Source organism: Lepeophtheirus salmonis, chromosome 6, assembly GCF_016086655.4.
Source record: "Lepeophtheirus salmonis chromosome 6, UVic_Lsal_1.4, whole genome shotgun sequence".
Classification (NCBI taxonomy): Eukaryota; Metazoa; Arthropoda; class Copepoda; order Siphonostomatoida; family Caligidae; genus Lepeophtheirus; species Lepeophtheirus salmonis.
The window spans coordinates 2,902,418-2,924,682 of NC_052136.2; the positions used below are offsets into that span (position 1 = coordinate 2,902,418).

The following is a 22,265-nucleotide window of genomic DNA, read 5'->3' on the forward strand; positions in this document are numbered from 1 at the left end:
GCTTCACCAATTTTTTTATCAGACTACCTTTAATTCAAAGCTGCTCAATCAATAGTGGTTAAACGAAAAAAAAAAACTTAATTCAAAACATTTTTCTATTATGGACTAGTTGCTGATTTATAGGAGTATACCTTAGATACAATAAATTCCCTCTGTAATAATATCCGATTTAACGAATAAGATTTAAAAAACTAAAAAACTTAATTGGTAAAAGCAAAATAATTATGAATCATACATGAGATATTTGTTGGTACATAAGCAAAAACCAAATAATACAATTTGTAATATGACTAACAAATATGTTGAAACAATAAGTCATGTTCCTACACAAAAGTTGAAGGTAATTTATATTATTTTCAGCGAAATATATAGCCAACTTTCTCAAATAATTAATTTAGTCGTATACATGTGTATTTATGAATTATTCATCAAAGTATGTTTTTTTGCTGGAAAAAGTTAGAGAGATAATAATATTGGCTGTTTGACTATGGTGGGCAACTATGTATTTCAATGAAAGTAAGTATTTAAGGTTATTGTTTAAGTTGTGCAAAATATGACCTAAAACGAGTGTGATCCTTTTTTGTAGTTGAAACAAATGTTGTAGCATTTATTCGGTCCACCCAGTCCTTGGAACCGGTTCTTACAATCGTCGGTCCTTTGAACTCTCAGTACTAGAGCTGATAAAAAAATCGGTTTAAAGTGGATCGCCGTCTTAAAGGACGGAACTTTATAAGTTTTATAAGTAGCACTTATAATGAAGGTCACAATATTTTATTGGTTCAGGAAATTAATGGAAAATGGCTTGGTGCGGCGTAGGATTTTTGATCAGAGGTCGTACAATTTAAGAGATGTAAGGTAAAGGTCAAACCCGAGTAATTGTTATTTCGAGGGGAAAAATTCCTTTTGGAAGGCAAACTTAGAGGTAAACTGGGGAGATGACCCTAACAATAATATGACTGGCAGAACATATGTGTTTAATGCCATAACAAATTTTTATCTTAGTGGAAGACTCAAGAGATAGTTTTAGGGGAGGAAAATATATAATAAAAAAAAGTGAATATGGACCTAGAAACAGTTACTTTTGTTTTATTTGAGGATTGGAAAATAGATACTTGAGGTAGGTTTTGGTGGAAAAATCTAGTAAGTCGGTATTTTTGGGTGAGATAGAAGGAAAGATTGCACGATAAGACATGAAGATTACGGCTACACACTACACAGCTATTAAGTAGTCTGAGGTGGGGTTTGGTGGATTTCTCTCTATACTGGTTCAAGTATAGGGCCATTACCAGCACCCTTTTTATTGGTAGTATTTATGGCAAGATTCACGAGAAGAAGATCTGTTTTTTTTTTCTGTGAAAGGGAATTAGAGACAACGATACAGGCAAAATAAGGAACCCTTTGACCCTAGTGATATATGGGATACTTAAAAGATTATTTAGATTAAAGAGTTTCTGTTATAATTACACCAATCCTGAAAACATTGGACAAGTTAGTACGTGACCTGAAGAGTATTTAATATTTTTTAAAGCTGTTATCATAATTCTTTAACTTTTGAGGAAGGAACACCAAAGTATAAAGTTCATATGCTCATAAAAAAAGGGGATTAACTTCATGGGCTATGTAAAAATGGAGTTATGACATCCCCAATTTTGACTTCATTCTCATTAACTTTCAAAAACAGTGGGTAGAGCTTGAACTTATTGAAAATTCTATGGAGTTGTAAGTCCTTGATGTACTCGGAGTAAGATTGAAGATCAACATCCGAGTAATTCCTATCTATGCTTTTACTAGTTTACGGCGTTAGAACTGTGTTCAGTTTTTATTCCTCATAGCTGCTTACAGCTATGAGAAATAAATCGTCCTGACAGCTTCGCTGCTTTCCTACCAAATAATCTTCATACTGTCAGGGATTTGATATCAGTTTTATTTTTATTTGTTCAATATAAAGATAGTTCATGGGATTTAACATTTTAATAATCGTACAACCTTCCAGCCATTTGCAAATTTTTCAAATATCCATCCCTCAACACGTTCCAATTCTTCTCAGAGCATTAATCTTTATAAATATTACATTGAATCTATAATTTTTATGTATTTTGAATTATAACTTAATAGGGAATTAAGAAACTTAAAAAAGAAGATAGGTTATCCACAATAGGGTGTAGCAGTCTGTATATTGGGGAAGTAACATAAAGTTTTTGCGGTGGTTGTCCATAAAATAATATTATCGTTCATGGAATTGTATTATTCTATTGCAAGATGGCAAGATTATGCAAGATTAATATTTTTAAAAAGGGGTGTTGGAGGGAGGTGGGCTGTAGGGATGTAGCCTCCCTCCAAAATGGAGGAAGTTTTGCTTTTTACTTCATTTTTTTTTTCACCATTCGGCTAAATTATTGCGCCGAGAGAAAAAATTTAATATTTGAAATAATAATTACAATTTTTTGTGAAAAGCTATGGATTTTTGGAATATTTTTCCAATAAATTGAATTTTTGGCGAATATCTGTAGATTTTTGAATTTTTTTTCCAAATAATTTAATTATGATATTAATTTTTTTTTCTGTGAAAATCTATTGATTTTTAATTTTTTTCCCCACAAAACTTAATATTTTGTAACTTAATTTTGAAATTTTTTTCCAAAAAATTAAATTTTATATATAAATTTATTGATTTTTTGAATGTTTTTTCTAAAAATTAAATTTTATATATAAATTTATTGATTTTTTGAATTTTTTTCCAAAAAATTTAATTTTCCAACTTTTTTCTATAAAACTATATTTGAAATTTTGATTTAAAAAGAAGAAAAGAAATCAAATAACCAATTAAAAAACACACAGCAAAATAAAATATTATATATAATCCTGCTGACGCCCCCGTGAGCCTTTGACGACGATCCCATCAATCCGTCTTAAAAGTAAAAACTCAATAAATAAGGAAACCCCAATATATTGTACAAAAAGACAAAAATAAGAAAGAGATTCCCCATATTCCAATCATGTTAATCCGCTCTGGGAGTAACTTATTACGATGTTTGGATAAAAAGTATGATATAATGACGTAATGAAGAAGAATGAGAACGATAAAAGACATGGAAGAAAACATCCAGAGATCCAAAAGAGAAATGTACGAAACTTGTGGAACTTCCTTTCGAACAACAGTATAAAGAGCCATAAGTGTCACAAGGGACATGGTGACCATTCCAACTCGTCCTGTAAAATTAACAAAATATTCATTATTTTTGAAAAACAAATTCAATATTTTATAGAGTGGGGGGAGAGGGGGGGAACTTATAGCATGCATGACTAAATGACAAAAAACTGGATTCTTATGGAATCAAGATAAGACAACTCAAAGCTAGGGATATAGCGATACCAAAATATCCACCGATTCCTCTTCTTAATTCCCTTTTTAAATTCGTATGCAATATATGTACATTCTCCCCTTTTCCGATAGTTCAATAATTCGTTTTTAGAATTTATTTTTTGGAGGTGATTTTTCGAATCAACAGCCTATTTCTTTTCAAAAATGGAGAAAGATACAGACTTTGGACTAAAACAAAAGTTGTTCAGAATTTTTATTTACGTACCAAAGGTTATGTTTCATTCTGATCAGATCAGATTCCTATGCTCTGGAAGAAAAGTTTCGTTAAACTTTTTCTAAAAAAATTTTATTTTTGGAGAATAGCCATTAGTTTTTGAAAAAGTTTTTCAAAAAATTGCATTTTTGTGAATAGTTGTGGATTTTTGAAAAAATTTAAATATCAAGTTGTATATTTGATTTTTTTTTTTTTTGAAATTCAATGTTTTAAATGTATTTTTTGAAATTTTTGGACTTTTTTCCATTATAAATACAAAAACCAAGCCCTCCTCTCCCACATTCTTCTAAAATATAATCCTGTTGACGCTTTGATAGCAAAATGATATTTCTTTAGGTTTACTTAAATTATTCAAGAATCAGAATCGGCTTCATAATCGGAATCAACCTCTTTTGTGTAATCGTCCCATAAATAATAAATATAACTAACTACCAAACTTCACATTCTTAATTGAATTAACAAGTTGAATCCTGCGAAGCAAAAAAAAGAACTAGTTGAATAAGCTACGAGAAAAAATGATAAGGTAATGCTGGGACTATAAAAAGTCCCAGGGTAATGCCATTTGTTGTATCTCAAAAGGCCCATCTTGTGGGGAAAAGTTTCGATGTAGCCAATGAAATCTCCTCTACCTTAAAAAGGTACGTTTCGTCACTTAGTCTTATAGCTTTGGAGTAATCTATGTATGAAATATGGGCATCAAACTAGATTTTTGACATTTAATTCTTGATACAATAATTGTAAACTATTGTAAATAAAAGTACCTGTTCCTATCATTTAAAAGGTGGAGTTAAAATAATTCACGACGGTATGTTAGGATGATTGATGAGTCCTTTATTTATACTGATATTTGTGAAGTGTTAAGATAAACGCAGTCATGAACAAAAATCAAGAAAATGGGAAAATCCCAATTCATTTTTTCTACTTTATATGTAGATAAACACAGACCTTATTCGGTTAATTATACATAGTGCCTATATTCAGATTTCTGGAATAAGTTGAGATACTCACAAATGTTTACTGAAGTTTATAATCTATTTGGCGTACGATACTCAATTTGATTCCGATAAGGGATAAATAGGGTTACTTTAAGTGCTCCTAAGTGTTCATAAGAATCATTTGTAGATAGAAATTGTCGATCATTTGTTAAAAATACAAATGTAATCCACACTAAATTTGTCTTTGTAAAGTTACTTTAGTTTCATGGAATTTAAAAAAATATATATACATTTCTAAGAGCTTTAAATGCAATTTTTTTTGTTGATATTTTGCAGGTGATTCACTTAAATATTTTTTGATGACATATAGGCACAGTGGAGTGGAGCAAATTTTTGAGATATTTGGGTTTTAGCTCTCTAATGACTCCTTTTAGGTAGCTCAACAAGTATAATGTTAAATCGTTGTGTTTTTGCTTTAATATTATATATATACTACACATTACAGCTTTTTCATACAAATAACAATGTTATTTTAAAAGTATTTGTCTTCAAAAATATCATGAATACATTTTTTATGAGAATCTAGTAAGTACTTGTCTAAACGAACGATAGTTGTAGTTAAATGATTGATAGCTTTCCGTCAAACTGTTTGTTCGTTCGTATATCACAGTCAAACGATTTGACTGATAATAACAAAATTTAGTAACAGCAAATTAATATAAATATATTGTTAAGTTTGTTGTTAAAATCAACTCAAATGACCAAACAGGTAATTTTTTTTAATAAAAATGTCTCCTTTTAAATTTCCCTTGTATACTTTTTTATTTTAATATCTTTTTGTTTATGTTTTGAAATCGGGTTATATTTTCCCAAATAAAGGCCAGAAAAAAGTCAGGAGGATAATGAAAATTTGTATTTTTTGCTAAAAAAGAGTTCGGAACCAAAAATTGAGTTATTTTTAATTGCAATATTTTATTACGAAACCAAACGCCGGTTGAAAAAACAAAAAAAACAAATTTAGTCTCTAATTGTAAAAATGTCGGAGGGAGACAAAAAAGGCAACGCGTATGTAATTTATTCCACACCAGTGTCAGTCCCGAGAAGGCTGCAGGGACCTTTGGCATATCTATCTGGAATGCCTACAACATAAATAAGGCCAAGAAGAACCAAAAATTCTGCAGTAATAATATGCCTGACTTCTGGACTGCCTCCACGTGGCCCTCCTCCATCTCTGATCTCGAACCTCTGGGCTTTGCAGTTTGAGGCGTCTTAGAACAGAATGTCTTCCGTAACAAATTTGGATTCACTTCTAGCTACCATAATGTTAGGGCGGACCGCCATGTGGACGCCCTTCATCGTCGAGAGCTGCCAATCAGTTCATCGGCGTGTCGAGACTGTTTTGTGAAGGAGGACATATGTAAAGAAAAATATAGCTGAATATAGTCATTAGACATATCACAAATTGATTTTGAGTTGTCTTTTACAAATGCTAATTTAGTCAGGCTACTGCAAGTTTGGGATCCCCAATTTGTAAATATAAAGTTACATAATTCAAATCGTTTGACTCTGATACGCTATGGAACAAAAAATAAGCTACACCCTAATGCATAGTTATTTAGTAAGCTATATGCACATGCCTATACGTGTCAAAAACAACATTAAATGTTGAGTGATAACATTAGGCTATTTAACTTGAAACTTCCAGGGCTTGATGAGATAAGAACATGTACTGAACATTAAGAGTAAATATCATTATGTTATTATTTATTTTTATATATCATGAAATAAATAAGGGTCATTAATTATAATTATCCACACGCATTCACCAATAACTTACCTGGGATTTCCTCAATAGGTATAAAGAGTGAAAACCATGAAACAACCACAAGCATAATGGACGGAATATAGGTTTGTAATATGTGGTATGTAAGTTTTCTACTTAGTCGAACCTTCATCGCCACTCCAGGATAGGATAAACTGTAAATTGAACCCGTGTTGTATGACTCATTCGTTTCAATGAAGAAGTCAAAATTTGGTAGGGAAATGTTTTTGTTGACATCATTACCTGATAATTAATAATAATAACCAATACAAAAATATTGTATTTAAATATTATAGAATTCATAACAATACAAGTCAACAATGTTCCACTTCTTACATATCTAATTATATTGATACTGAGGCCCTGAGGACTGTTTTATAAAGTGGAGAGGCTGTAACTACGAGGGGGGATCAAGTTTAGGAAGGACTGAGCTTATAATTTTTTTATTTGAGGTCTTACGGACAAACACATACAAATTATTTTTCAACATAACTTCCCAATGCACTTTTCCATTCTTTTCAACCAGGCATGAAGCCCTCTTTCTATTGGATGCCATCAGTGCCTGCAGTCGTAAGTTCCTGTTTGGTCCTAAAACGTGTTTCTGAAATGTATTTTTTTAGTTGGGGAAATAAATAAAAGTCAAATGGAGCCATGTTTGAAGAATAAGGAGCATTAGTGAAATTTTGATGTGTTTCTGAGTCACGGTGTCCTTGGTGTACGTAGAGACATGAGGACAAGCATTGTCTTGATGCATTGAGAATCTTCTCTAATGTTTTCTTCCTCAAATGTTTCAACAATGCTTGTAGAACTCTACATAGTACTCTAAGTTGATGTTGTGTTCTTTAGACATGTAGTGCTGTTAAATGTTACCATTCAAGTAAAAGAAGACAATGAACATTTACTTCTTCACACTTCCAACCACCTTGGCTTTTATGAGGAGATTTCTGCTAACTGGAGCCATTGTTTGGGATTTTCCAACTCTCCATAAAGGCTTTACACGGTCAAAATACTGATTCTTGAAGTTCCTTGTGATTTTCAGATGATTAACTTAATGTTCTTCTGTAAGAAGGCGAAGAACCTAACGTGCTAACCTTTTTCTGAGGTAAAGGTCATCATGAATGATATTGAAAACAAAAACTTACGAAAGATCAAGATCTAAGGTGATCTTCCTGATTTTTACACGACGGTCAAGGAGGATATAGTTGGCCACAAGGTTAATGTTCTTCTGAATCCTTTTGGTTGGGTTAACAGATTTTCCTGAATCATTTTCAACAATCTACCACCCGTTTCTGAGCTTCTTGCAAAGTTTGAAAACCCTGGATCGACTAAGACTGAATTCCCCATAAGCCTGTTACAATAATTTGTAGGTTTCAACCCTAGACTTGCCCACCAGGTTATAGGATTTGAAGAGGCCATGCTGATGAGACATTGAAAGTCAACATATTGTGAGGCGTCTTGCTGATTCATGAACTTTGACAAACTGTTTCTCCTTTATTATTGCTGGTATAAAAAGACAAGGCACACAAAATTTTGTAGAAATAATTGAAAAAAAATCTCCATAGTTATTGATTTACTAAAAATGGACAAACAATCAAACTATTGATGTAGTTCTTCCGAAACTTAATGACTTCCCCCCTGTAAAAACCATTTTTTCCTTATTAATAGGATAAAATTAAATTATCAAACAATGGGCAGAGAAGGATATCACTTCTTTATTAGTTTTTAGTCAAGTGCCTCCACTAGAAGGGGAAATACTTGGCCTTTCGTTTACAAATAAGTATTTGTTGTTTTAATACGAGGACAGTCCCAATAGTACTCTACACATCTAAGAAAGTAAAAAAATGTGGAGTAACCATTTTACTTCATGAAGAAAAGTATAATTTTGAATAAACGTTCCCAGAGTTGGTGATATTGATTTAACAATCAAGTTATTGCTTTAGCATTAGCTGCTCATTTGAATACATACATTTTTGAATAAAAAAAGGGTTTGCATAATCTACCATAATTATCCATTTATATCCATATCGCAATTTTTCAAAGAATAAAGGCTAAATAAAAAAAATCAGTCTCTCAAAACAGTGTTAGGTATCATTTAAAACCATTCATATTTCCGACATTTGATCCCATTTCAAATCTTATTTGTCAATATGTGCATATATGAATAAAAAAGATCGTAACTATTTTACTTCAATCAATTTAATGTTCCATAGTTGGTTGCACTGACTTGATCCTAATTTGGAATTCTGGAATACCAGATGACACTTATGATATCACTCTAACATAATTAATTCTGGAGTGATTCTTATTCAAATAATATTAATAAATTTTAAATTAGCAAAACACAACATGATGAGTGATCATGTTTATCCATTTCAAAAAATGACTAAAAATATAAACGAACGGAAATTTATCTGTATGGTCACTTAACCTCTTGTATGAGCAGAGAAAACACTCGGTTGGGATGAACTCATACGCGATCTGGATGAGGTCAAAGTTTGTTCCACTTCTAGTGCTTGGCCTTGTATTGTCAAACTTGGTCTAATGGGCACATGTTTTAAGAGTATCACCGCACTAAATAGGCGTATCCAGTTTTAAAATTTTTAAATTTACCAACCAAGTAACCTGTACAAACTGGTCTTTCTTTTCTGTTTCCCTTGCACGACCTCTACTACAGGTTTGACTGTAATTATATCAGATTCGAATTGGAACACAAAAATTTTTCTATTGTAGACTTGTAATTATAATGAATTATTAAAACATTACCACTTTTCTTCCATTTAAAAATGACTTCATTTGTGGTATAGCCAAAACTCTCCAGTTTCACATCACACACCTGAACATCATTAGGGAAGCGATGAAACCACATTGAGCATTTTATATCAAAATTCACCCTACTCGAAAACCGGAGCGTCGAATCATTATAGACTCTAAGAGAACTCGGCCTCAGTTGATACTGAGGTGAGCGAAGATCCTTGGCTTCATCCACAAATACGTCTGGAATCCAAAAAGCATCTTTGAGATATTCAGGATTAAACGTTAAGTAAGGAACATTCTTTTTTGAAAGTGATATTCGATGATCTTTCCAAAACATTCGAATGGATGTTTCGAGGGAAATTGTTTGTTCGAGCTCATTGATTTCGAGAACATTTCTCAAATTGACTTGAAATTCAACTATGAGAGGACTATGATGCAATTTGGGTGGATCATTGGCGGAAAAGTTTTGAGTAAATCGTAGGCTATCTAGATGCTTATCTCTTTCATGGACAAAGGCTCCATGGATAGGACTTGTCCAGGCACAAACAAAAAAGAGCAAGAGTATCAGCATTCCATACGGCGAGGAGGGTACTATTCTTTAAGTCTAATAAAGTACAAGTTTTTGAAGCTACTAGTGCTTGCTATCAATATAAATATATATAATATAAAGTCGATGAGTGCGATCTCTGTACTGTGTAGTGTAAACTATAGTGTATGTATTAGAAGAGACGGAAGATTCATCATTTGCTCTTTTTACTCTCTTTTAGTGTTGATACGTCTTCTCAAAGGATTTCGAATGATGTGTGTTTATTCTTAATAAAAATACAGCGAGTTCTCGTATAATGTGATTTTTGGTAACAAGAAAGATCTGTTTTTATTAAACAGTCCCTTGCTTCCCACCATATCGTTTTATCTATTACAAAAAGAATGGATTTCTCTTTACTACACTTATTATTTCATTTCGTCACATTTAGATTCGAGGGATTTCCACAAACTACGTGGGTACTTTGGAGGATGGATACGGCCTAAAGTTACATCTAGCCTCGGTGGTGAGGAGGGAGTCAACTTAAAACCACATTGACCAGAATAATATACCAAGATGGAGTAAAGGATGTTATAGGGACCAGGGGACACAAATTTCAAAAAATACAATAAGGATTGATATTTTTATTTAAAAAAACAAAAAAAAACACTCATACAATCAAATTCTTTCAAAAAAAAGCCATTAGAAAATCTTTAAAAATTAAATAAAAGATTATTGTCCGTACAGAAATATCTATTGATAAATATCCTAAGAATGGGGACTTGAAAATATTTTTTTTGCCTTTTTAAAAAAGGTCGAAAATATGCCCGTCAAGAGAGTGTGGGTTATAAAAAAGAACCACGTAAGTCCTCATTAGGAGGAGTAATTTTTTTTAAAAATCCTACTTGGTTCACCTCTGGTTAGTGTTATATCGGTACGTATTTATTCGGCCGAGTTCATCTTAGGATCGATCCCATTCGTCCTTTGACTTTTCCCTAAAAATGTAGATGGTTTATTAAGCTGAATAAGATATATGTATTAAGGACATTGCAGAGTGGATTAACTTTTTTCAAATTTTGATTCTGGGTGTTACGGAAAAGTTGTCACATGGTATGAAGATTAGTTATACTGAATTGCATTGTCCTACAAGGTCATCTTTAGGTCACACATCTCGATCAAATTATAAAATATGGCAAAAACTCTTTACTTAGTGAATATAGATTATAGTTACTAAGAATACATTTTTAATTATTTTGTATAAAGTAATTTTGATAGACAATTTTTTAAAATATAAAAAGTATAAAAAAAAAGTTTTCTTAAAAGTTGTCTTATTGAACAAAAAAATGGGAAAAAAGTTCAGAATTTTTTTTTATATTTACGTTTAGAAAAGATCAAATTTTTCTTATGTTAATCCCTCTTTTTGCTTCATAGGGTAGCTTTAGAAAAAAACGTTATTAATCTTTTTTATAGGTTAGAGTAATGTCTATTATAATTAATAAATAAAAAATAATGATTGTTGCTGTATTCTAATCTGGATTGACAAAAAGTAAAGAACTATTGTCTCCTTCCAAACTTTGACCTAGATGTACTACCTAAAGATGACTTAGTTGGGTTATGAAATTTTGCATAGGTTATTTCCTTACCAAATCCAAACTTTTCCGAACTAGCCGTAATCAAAATTGGAGAAAAAGATGAAAAAGAAACCGGCCTATGGTAAATGTCTTGCCAAAAATATTCATGATTTCATTATAATGAACATATTGGATTCCTACTTAGTTATATAATTTATTCTGTTATACTACAGGATAAATAAAAAAAAGGAAGAAAAAACAACTTCCATGAAATCCCTACAGATAGATTTTACCTTCCTTAAGGACCGACAAGTGAGACTTGACTTCACTGCGGGGGCTCCCTGTATAGTGTCAAACGTGCATCTAAAATTTTGTATTGTATCAATATACGTATTCACATTTTTCCTTTCTATTGTTTGAGCATGCTGCCTATAAAAGTGTTGAAAACGGTTATTCAAAAATAGTTGGAGTAACAATTCATACCTAAGTACACATTATATCTTTTGTCAATATGATTTGTTGTTTTTGGAACAAGGCACATATGTTGAAATACGTAAATGCAATACACTTATATCATCTAAAAATAGCTTGTTTTGTAATTTCTAGAAGCTTACAAGTACAAACACTGCGGATTTCGCATAATTTGGTGCTTAGAACTATCCTGACTCCCCTACAGTCCAGTAAATTCTCATCATATCTCGTTTTTTAAATATATATTATGTTAATAAATTATAAGAAACAATATATTGAAAAAAAAAAAAAAAAGAGAGCGAAAATTTACATGATCATCCTGACAGTTTAAAGAAAGTTTTGGAGAAGAGCAGCTTAGCTGACATGGCGTTTCATTCGATGTTGCTTCGAGCAGCTATCAGAGAAAAGAAATAAACTCAAATCCCACAACGTATCTAGCAAGAAAATAGACAGAAATTACAACACTTTTAGATCCTTAAATTCTACTCCGAGTCCAAGAAGGACTACCAGTTATAACTCCACAACAAATCCTCAGTGTTACTCTTCCTCTTTCATGAACTAGTGATTACTTTGTACTTAGATATTCTCTCTTCAAGAATAGTGATAACAGGAAGCCACTGCAAAAAGTCTGACACTCGTAAAATGTCATATTTTTAACATTTATATAGTCTATTTAAACCAAGTTTTTTTAACGGATTTACCTCCATTTCCCAAATTCAGTATCTTAGTAAAGTCTTATTATATAAGTCGATTTTAGGAAAGAAATTATTATGACTAGTAAATTTTTACTTTTTCGGAATATAATTTACCCTGAGTAAAAACCTTGTGTCTAGACTAGTCTTGAGATAAAGTTCAATATATTTTTTTCTGGTTCGGTGTTAAGAGAAATATTATCTATACATATTTGTACCAATATTTCGGTCCGGATCGCATTCTCAGACCGTAGACCGAAATTTCATCGTTTCAAATCGTGTACCAATTTTTTCATTCTGAATATATAGACAGATCCTATCCTGATTGATGAGTTGTAGAAATAGGATTTATACAATATATTTAACTTCATAAGACGTTATTGGTTGGCGATGTTTCCCTTTTTGAAACACACATGACGTCATTAACAATTCATAATTAGATTTGGTCTACACCGAATTTTAAATACAACTGTTGCAGAAAGATTTTTATCGTAAAACCGATCCATACCAAATATTTCTTTGGCACTGATCTAGACCAAACTTTTTTTTGAAACCAGTTCAGACTAAACTTCTTTATAAGGCTCAATTAGTTCAGTCTAGTAACAATCAAAACCCCTCGGTTTGGGTTTCAAACCGAAACCCAAAACAAGGCTGGAACACTTTATCTGAGACCAAAAAAAGTCGACACTGAGTCCCTCGTAATCGATACCTGGTTAAGACCTGGAGATTAAAATTCATTATAAATAATGAACATTTGCGTAAAAGACAGAGAGTAATCCTGAAGATTTGTTGCAAAGTTATAATTATAAGTCCTTACTGGACTCAGAGCAGGATTGAAGATCTAAAGCGGAATAATTCTTGCCTATTTTTTGTTTATTTCTATCTCCACCTCTTCACAGCTGCTTTGAACCGATCAAGTGAAACGTCATGACAGCTATGCACATCTTTTTTTAAACATTATTCATGTCGTCTGGGTTACTATGTAAATTACGGTTTCTTTTTTTTTTTTAGACTTGCGGAAAAGACAACCGATTTTCGTAACTATGTATGAATTTTGCGAGTATGCCGAAACGATTATTTTCTGAGGGGTACTTGCAATAAATGATTATTAAAAAACTATAGAATTTGTAGGTTTTTATAAATATGTAAAAAGGTCGGTAAATCAAGTCAATATAATAATTAATTAATCATTGTTTATTGGAAAAGAATGATTTTATTGATTACATGACTAAAGTGGAATGTATATATTTTTTTTATTAATTAATATTGATTGATTTTGAAGAAAATTGATATAGTTACCGTCCATAAATAATGATTATATACTGTTAATTTGACTAAAGTAGCATAATTTATTCGTCATGCACAAAAAAGGAGAGCATATTGTTGATTAGGGTTATGATCATTCAAAGCTGCAAGACATTTACTAAATTAAATAATATACATATTATATAAAACATATTTCCCAGTGCAGATATGACGTAATTGCGTATTAAAAGGTCAAAAGACAAGTCATGTCGCGTGATCTATAGATGTTCGTGTTATTTTATAATCCTTTACTTAATTATTAAGTATTTTTGTCTTCTTAATTCCCTTTATATTTTAACCCTCTGTACAAGGAACTATTCTTAAAAAAAAAAAAAAAAAACACTCAAAAATATCTAACCTATATACTTCCTGTGCAAGTGCAATATACAAGTTTTATTTCTCGAGTTCAATAAGGCATGTGCAATTTAAAGATTATTATTCGTTCACATGTACAAAATTCCCACTAAAGATCAATAATTTAAATTACATAAAAAAAAATCAATAGAAACAGAGTTTTCTCAAGTTATTTAAAAAAGCATCAAAAATTCCAAAGTTATTAAAAGGATCCCCTTGATAAATTAAAATATAAAATTTGTCTGGTTTAAAGGTCCATTGTTTCAATAGACCTTGCGATTGTTTTGTTTTGTGTTCTGCAGGAAGAGGAGTCTTTTTTGTTTTACAAGTGTAAAAATTCGTGAGTGTCTTTGCAACTATTGCTTCGACTTTAAAATCGTTCTCTCCTCTCAATTTAAGAGCAATGAGCCAGTCTGACGTCTTAAGATTTATGTTGAAATTATTGGTAATTATATTCTCCAGCATCCACAATAGATGTCTTACTCGAACACAGAAATAAAATAGGAGGAATGAAGATTCTACCACTGCTTTACAGAAAAAATATCCACGTTCCGTTTTATTTGACTTACTGGTCTATATCAAAGATGTCCCCCCTGTCACCCCCCAAAAATCACTTCTTTGACCAACTAACTGTTGGCTTGATCTAACCTAATCAAACAAAGTTTCTTGGAATGATTGTCTGAGGAGAACTCATTTTTAACAACGAGCGTGTGTAGCTACAGCACACATCGTATTGAAAAATAGAAAGAGAGTAAGTACCCTTTATAAATAAAGCAAAGTTTGTCTATATATACGAATATCTGCATGTATATATCCTCCTGACGTATAATATATACCAGGGGACGCCACACTTTTTTTACAGCAGGCCTAATAAATGAAAAAATGACGAGCGTAGGCTAATTAATCATTCTGTTTGTAACTTATAACAGTGATAGATTCATTTTCATCAAACTTTCTCTTGGAGAAGTTTGTTTTAGTTTTTAAACTGCATTTCATGGACTCATAATTCTCCGAGTGTAATGTTGCAGAAAACTTTTGGTAAATATTTCTGCTTCATTGTGATGACAAAGATTGTACTCTTTCAAAACTGCAACACTTTTGCTACATATTAAGCAACCAGCTTTATCGCCTTTTGTTTCCACAAATAAATACTTTACTCTCCATTCTTCTTTAAAAACGCAATACTCGGCTTCCACTTTTCACTTTTATAGCAGCCAATAAGGAAGAGTGAAGGAAACAGGATCTGAAAATGAAAGAATGGGAAAGATGCTTAATTGTGGGATACCCAAACGGAGATGGAGAAAAGGAATGTAGCTCCTACAGGTGTTAAATGTGCACTGAATATATATTTCTTGAAATGCATAGAACAAAACAAAGATACATCATAGTTATTTAAAAGGTAATACGCATAAAATACACTACAACAATCGTAAATGTAAGGCATATAGCAATTAATATCTTCTAGTTTTCCCAACAACATATTCAAATTTAAATTTTATCACAAAATTTCGTGTTTTATAAAGCAAATTCAAGTACCCTCACATGTCAGATGAACTGATGTCGATGGCCGGATTTGGGCCGTGGGTCGTAGTTTGGTCAACCTGTTTTATATCAATACAGTAAAAAAAAACATTATCATATATAGGGGAGCACTCGAAGTTAATAGAAATAAAAGCTAAGACCATAATGTAATCGGGCTTTCTAGAATTTTCAATTTGATGTATCGTACGGACTGCTGAACAAGACCATCAGATTTTCACAAAAACACAACCACTCATAGGCTGTGACGTCACTATTGCTATAATTTTTAATTTAATGTATCGTATAGATTACTGGGCAAGAAAAACAGATTTTGACAAAACACGCAACCACTCATACACAATGACGTCAATATTAAAAAGCGTGGTAGAAGTCAAACATCCGCCGAACACGCGTTATGGTCTAACCTTGTATTTCAATTTACCATGGAGACACTGTATAAAATGAAATAAATCTTGCAGGTGTTTAGCTCAACTCCTTCTTAAAAAGAAAAGCGAAGTTCTTTGTCTAGAAATTTTAGAAAAAGTAATCTTGTTGCATTAGAAGACGTTTAGCAACGAGCTAAAGTACTCCCTGGCTCATCAAATCATGTTCATTTTTTTCTTCTCAAATTGTATTTATTATATTTTTAATATTGAGGAGAGAACGTCCAAGTATTGAGTAACTGCAACGTGTGATTGTGCTCATAAAAAATGGAGAGCAACACCTAAGATTTTTTCAGGAATTTTCTTCTTAATCAAATTAAAGAAAAATTTGCTAAGTACTATTCCTAGTATTATATAAAATAAAAAACGATGATGTGAAGTTCAACAACGAGCCCTCAGTGTGTCATATTAAAAAAAATAATAATGGTAGTATGAATATTTAGTGTTATAAATCCGATGCATTTTGTACAGCATGAGTTCTGTTGCTGTTGGAAACCTGAACAATCTTTTTTTTATTTTCTCAGGCTGACATCATTATTCCTTTAATCTTGAGGAGTGAACATCTAAGTATTGAGTAACCACGCGTAAGTTTGCTCATGAAAAACAAAAAGTGTATTTGAAGATTTGTTTGGGAGTTATTTTCAAGAGTGATAAAGCAAATTTTGTCTATTCGTCGGCGCTTCTACTATTGCTAGTAAATAAATAAGTTGTAACTTCTATCACGTTGTTACCTAACTGACCAAAGAAATTACAATATATTTGATGCTTGTCTCGATCTTTTTGCTTCTTGTCCTCTTATCAGTGTTCTGAACGTTGATTGGTTCAATAACTCCTTTCAATTATTGAATAATTATTCCGTAGTTGAAGAGGTGAATTGGCTATTTTCCAACTGATTTTGTGGACATTTGTCTTGTTTTTTTTTAATGGAAATTTGTAAGAAAAATAATGGTAAGGACGTAATAGGCAATACTCAATAATAAATCCAAGATGGCGTCACTATATTCGGCAACGTACACACACTACTAGTAAGTAGACAACGTTCATACCCCATTTGATATTATTGACTTATAAATTAGAGAAAATAATGGCTTATAGAGGGTGCTTTCAATTTTGGAACTTTTAAAATGAACAGGTCACACAAAGGTCTGATAAAATACAGGAAGTACCGATTTGAATTTTCATACTAAGGACCAATACACCTCAAGTAATTTAGCATTCAAATAATACTTATTTTAAGAATTCAATCATTAAATTCCACTGTTTAACAATATTTGCGAAATAATAATAATATTTCAGATCACACAAGATTTTAACTTACCTTGAAATAAGTTTTTTTAATCTTCTTGCCACGTAACGTAATCAGTGTTATGACGCCATCAATTGTATAACGCCATTCTACCGGGTTCTCAAGATTTGTATTAATACTATGACAAATAAAGGACATTGCGCAGTAATAAATTATAATTAATTGACTTGAGGTAAAACATTTAACAACATGTAAGTCTTCACTACACGCTCTTGTGGAATTTTTTGAGACATTTATGACGGGGTGGGTAGTTCCCATTTAAAACGTTGTGGTTTTAAATCAGCCATTTTGTATGCCATAAATATGTATTATCATACTAAAAATGTTTCTGGTTTTTGTATTTTTTGATTGAGGTTGTGTGAATGAGGGCATTATTTCAAATGTCTCGTTTCCATTTTCCTTAGAGTTTCTTAAGTATACACTAAATCTCTAAAACAATTAAGCGAAACGAAGCACTACGTGATCAATATTCATACAAGGTAGTGACGTACTGACACTTTTGTGTCCACTAGGAGCGTCGACTATACTTGAATGTTACTGCATAACCAACTATTAACTGAATAAACAAAGTAAATACTACAAGTTAGATACGACATACGGGAAAATGATATAGTGACGTAATATGTGGTATAATAAAAAGTGATATCTTGTGTGGGGAAAAAAGATAACTCCACGACCATGTACTTCCTCAAGCTAACAGTCGCGTTTCGCTTCTTTGCTATAAAGCTTTTATCTACACGTCAAAATGTACAAATTTGAAGGCTAAAATCATAGAAGCGACAATTTATTTTTGTATGACAGTTTGCCAGCGTGAGGCAGATGTCTATTTCAATATAAAGCTCGGATATAAGGTTTTAGTTGTTATAAAGAAGATTGGGTTGGGATGTCCTTGGGTTTGAAGGACAAGTTTGAACTATTCAACTTTGTTAACTCTATTCATTGTTTTGTTTTTTAAATCCGTGGAATTATTTTATTGATTAAATGATTGGGAAGAAAAATATCCAAAAAAGAAGGACAAAAATATTTTTCCTATTGGGATGACGGACTCGTTAAGACAGTCATCCTCTCTTTTTCAACTCTGCTCTTTCTCTGTAGCTTATCTGTCACATAACTGTTAACAGCTGAAATTCAAATCAAGCTTATTTCCCAACTTATGGCACGGGGTGCGCAAGCTATCTATGCCACCTCTTTGGCACAACCTTATGTAGCTCATTTAAAAAAAAATATAGATAGCTTGTTCAAACTTAAACCCCTTGGAAAAAAAATTAAATCAATTGATGAATTGGTTATCTTATAAAAAATCCAAAAATGTATGATCTAGCACCTTCACTCCAAACAAAACCCTGGAGATATCCCTGTAAGTACATGTGAATTGTCCTTAACGACATATTTTACTTAATATTTTAGTATAAAACGTACCGTAATACCATTACCGGTTTTTATACTGGTACCGATACGAAAATATTTGCATTGTGACAACACTCACTTCAAATATGAGAATATCAATATTTTACGATATACATACATTGTGTGAAAGAGCCTTATATTAGATAGAGTAAAATTTAAACGATAAGTTTTTGTAAGGACATTTATTTAGCAAAATCATCTGAAAATAGTGATTCGTACAACTTTTATTGGATATGTGAGCCCTCATCTCTAATAATTGCGAAAATACGAGGCCTGAAACCCTTGCATACCTCAAGCTTGGTCCACTCCTTCTTCATGAAAGCTTCTAGAGACTGGATACTCCTATGAGTGTCCTCCAGACACACCTAGATGGAGTAGTCCAAGGGGGTTGTAGCTGGAGAGGAGGGCAGCCACATGTTGAGATTCTAAATGTCCGGAAAGATGTCTCTCAGGAAGGCCTGGGTCTTAACGGCGCGATGACACAGAGCTCTGTTGAGTGAATAAAAGTTCTCCTCGAACTTTTCTCTGGCTCAATGTAGCACTTTCTTATCTAGAAGTTAAATGTAAGCATCTGTATTGAGTCTCTACTCCCTCTCTACATAAATGGGATGACAGACTTCGCATGTGGTGGCCACTGGATTTTTTATCCTCAAGACATGTCTCACTGAGACATTTTCTGGATTATTGATTGTGATTTGGCGGTTGTTCTGCTTATTCACAGTGGCATCAACAATGTTTTTTTTTTCATAAGAAAAGAGCAAACTTTGCCTAAATTTTTGTTGGCCTTGAGAAACTTTGGAATCTTAATTGCTCTTTCCAACCGTCTCAGCTTACTCTGTTTATAAATAAATGTCCGTGATTTTGCACCAATGGGAAGATTCAAATTAATAAAACGTGCACCCCTAGATATGATCAACCTTGTATAAATACATACACTTTTATACATCATCCTGTATTTTACTTAACCCTTCAAATCAATGTTTATACATCATGTTCAAGACTTCAAAGAAGTAAAATAAATAAATAAACAAAAATATTTATAATCTGCTTAATTGAGCTTGGAAAAAAGCAAGTATTTTGTTATTATTTGTCTTACTAAAAAAACAAAGCTAAAAAACCCTATGTAAAAATAAAAATCGTCATAATCATTTTCATTGATTGAAATCATAAATGTTGTAAACACTTTGAATTTAAAAATGTTTTCATAATGATTAATCGCGATTAAATAAAGAAATAGAATAGATAGCCAGATATGTTTTTTTTTTTACTAACGGAACATAATTTCTTTATCTAAATATTTGTATAACTTTGTAACATAATTGTGGCGTCTGTTTATAAAATATAATCAATATAAATACGTCTTAAAAATCAATTTTTAACAACAAAGCTTTCTTAAATGAAAGTATCAAAATATATTTTGAATGAAAATTTTTAAACTGGAACTAGCTTAAACATCAATATATTGGCAAATCTTAAATCTATGTTTATGAAAGGTTACTCATCAGATTCAGCTGACAAAACTGTATAAAAAAATCCTTGAGATCTCCTCCGACTACGTACGCCGGGCGGCCATTATTGCATGTCTCTGTGCCAGGTGCACGCTCAAGGACGCAAATAATTCCATAGGTAATGATGCTAGATATCTTGAATTGATGTTAACAGGTGTTAGGGTGTTCTATAAAAAATTTAATTTAGTGTTGTATGTCTAAATCGATTAATTGGAACCAGGTTTATTCCGGAAAAACCAACATTTTAAAGACCTTTTGGACAAAGGAGATGTAGCTTCCTAGCTATCCGGATCGGAACCCCTTGGACTACTATGTGTGCCTGTCTTCGAGACAGAGTCCAATAAGCATGCACTGTGGACTACTTGCGGGCTTCCAGTCTCGAGGCAGTGGTCTAAATAGATAAGGATTTATTCATCAGGCCTATTCAGTTCCAGGACCAGGTTGGTGACCCTGGTTGAATCAAGAGCTGTTTGGTCTGAGTGATGGCCTATGTATCCCTACATGTAAGAGAAAAATATTTGTGAATTGCTGAATTAATTTTGGGAAATAAATTGTAATATTCATTATACTTAAATTTTCCGGATTTAAAATATCTCCCTGTACACTATACACACTTGTAATAACATGAATCACGTAATTACGCCCAAATAAATGAATGGATTTTCCTGAAATTTTTAATGTAGGTTTTGAAGGCTTAAGAAACAACTCTGCTCACAACTTTTTGGCCTTCAAGGCCACAAAGAGCTATAAATCGCATTTTCTAAGAATGAATTTTATTAACTAATAAACGACTATTTCATATAAAATAAAAACTAAAGGACGTAAAGTTTAAAAAATGATTCCATCTGCATCTTGGTATGTATGTATCCTTGCAAGAAAAAAGAAGAAGAGAAAATAGGAGAAAGGATTTTGGACAATAATATGAAAGATGAACCTACGATAGTTTAACTTGAATATTTATTTGACCCTCTTAAAAATTTCCTTTAAAAAAAGAAGATGAGTCCAGAATTAATTTTAATTTCTTAGTGTCACGGACAACGCCGGGCAAACATACTCTATCTCCTTATAAAAAAGGGGGAAAGATTTATAGCAACACCAACATGTAGGTAAAAAAATAATTATTAAAATTTTAAGGACTTTATTTTTTGTTTGTATAAGGCAGAAAAATTCTTAATAGACTTTAATTTCTTATACCCTGGATAAACCTACTCTAGCATTTATTGATTTTGAGAGATTAAATAACTTTTATTGGACCTTTTTTTTTATTGACCTGGGGGCGGGAGGGTAATGAGCAAAGTTTGCACCAACAATAATTTGACAAGCACTCAAAGTTTTGCGAAATGTATAGGTTAAAAGTGCAGTAGAGCATTATCACGAAATGAGGGAAACATCAACAGTTGGTAACGAAGTTCAATATAGGTTAGCACACGTTGTTACCTTTATTGTATCATACAACCTGTCATCCGAAGAACCAAAAAAGTCTCGTAATCAGTTGTTGGTTAAACAATTCTTCACAACTATGCAATTATTATTTAATTATTGTTGTGAACAGTTCCTAGCTTATCAAGAACTAATTCTGATTCGCCCAATCAACTGATATTAGGAAAAAAAAGTAGAGACATTGACAGCCAAGAACAAAATACACAGTATCTTTTTGTTTGAGTGAGGTAACGTAAAAAAATATAACTAATCTATATTTTTCAACTCTTTAATGATGGTATTTCAATTGTAAAATAATTCAAATATAGTTATTTTAACAAGTGATTTATAATTATATAGTCCGTTAGTCCTATTATTATTGATGAAAATTTTGTATGTATTTTGGACATGCTAAAAAAGAAAAGAAAACAAAAATCAAAATGGTAACCCTGATAATTACAAGAATGTTTTGGAGGAGAATAGTTTAGCTGTTATGAAGTTTCATTAGATCTCCTATATTTATCTGTGACGTGGAAGGAGGGGGGGGGGAAGGTAATAAACAAGGACGTTGGCAAGAATGACTCCGATGTCGATCTTCAATTATACAATGAGTCCAACCAGGACTTATACTTATAACT

At 32.0% G+C, this 22,265-nt stretch overlaps 2 protein-coding genes across 6 annotated transcripts in view; one reads left to right on the forward strand and one right to left on the reverse strand.

The window, feature by feature from the left end:
* LOC121119416 (osmotic avoidance abnormal protein 3) overlaps positions 1-22,265 on the forward strand; it is a 102,247-nt gene that overhangs the window by 6,373 nt on the left and 73,609 nt on the right. The window lies entirely within an intron of this gene.
* LOC121119418 (glycine receptor subunit alpha-2) lies at positions 1,904-9,803 on the reverse strand. Of its 3 annotated transcripts, XR_005864752.2 has the most exons (4): positions 9,117-9,803; positions 6,369-6,596; positions 3,939-4,066; positions 3,075-3,210 (listed from the first exon to the last, which is right to left on the reverse strand). XR_005864752.2 is itself a non-coding variant. In XM_040714081.2 (3 exons), the coding sequence occupies exons 1-3, from the start codon at positions 9,676-9,678 to the stop codon at positions 2,924-2,926; spliced, it is 1,077 nt and encodes a 358-aa protein (XP_040570015.1). In that variant the 5' UTR covers positions 9,679-9,801; the 3' UTR covers positions 1,904-2,923. The 3 variants fall into 3 exon arrangements, 2 of the variants coding, with proteins under 2 accessions (XP_040570015.1, XP_040570016.1); XM_040714081.2 differs by lacking the exon at positions 3,939-4,066 and having other exon boundaries at positions 1,904-3,210; positions 9,117-9,801; XM_040714082.2 differs by lacking the exons at positions 3,075-3,210; positions 3,939-4,066 and adding an exon at positions 5,432-5,925 and having other exon boundaries at positions 9,117-9,802.

Excerpts from the sequence above, each read along its gene's own strand:
- LOC121119418 (XM_040714081.2), bottom strand. The coding sequence starts at position 9,678 with ATGCTGATACTCTTGCTCTTTTTTGTTTGTGCCTGGACAAGTCCTATC. Across the intron at positions 6,597-9,116 it reads TTTTAAATGGAAGAAAAGTG|GTAATGATGTCAACAAAAAC; the intron begins GTAATGTTTTAA and ends ATTAATTATCAG. Across the intron at positions 3,211-6,368 it reads ACCTATTGAGGAAATCCCAG|GACGAGTTGGAATGGTCACC; the intron begins GTAAGTTATTGG and ends TTAATTTTACAG.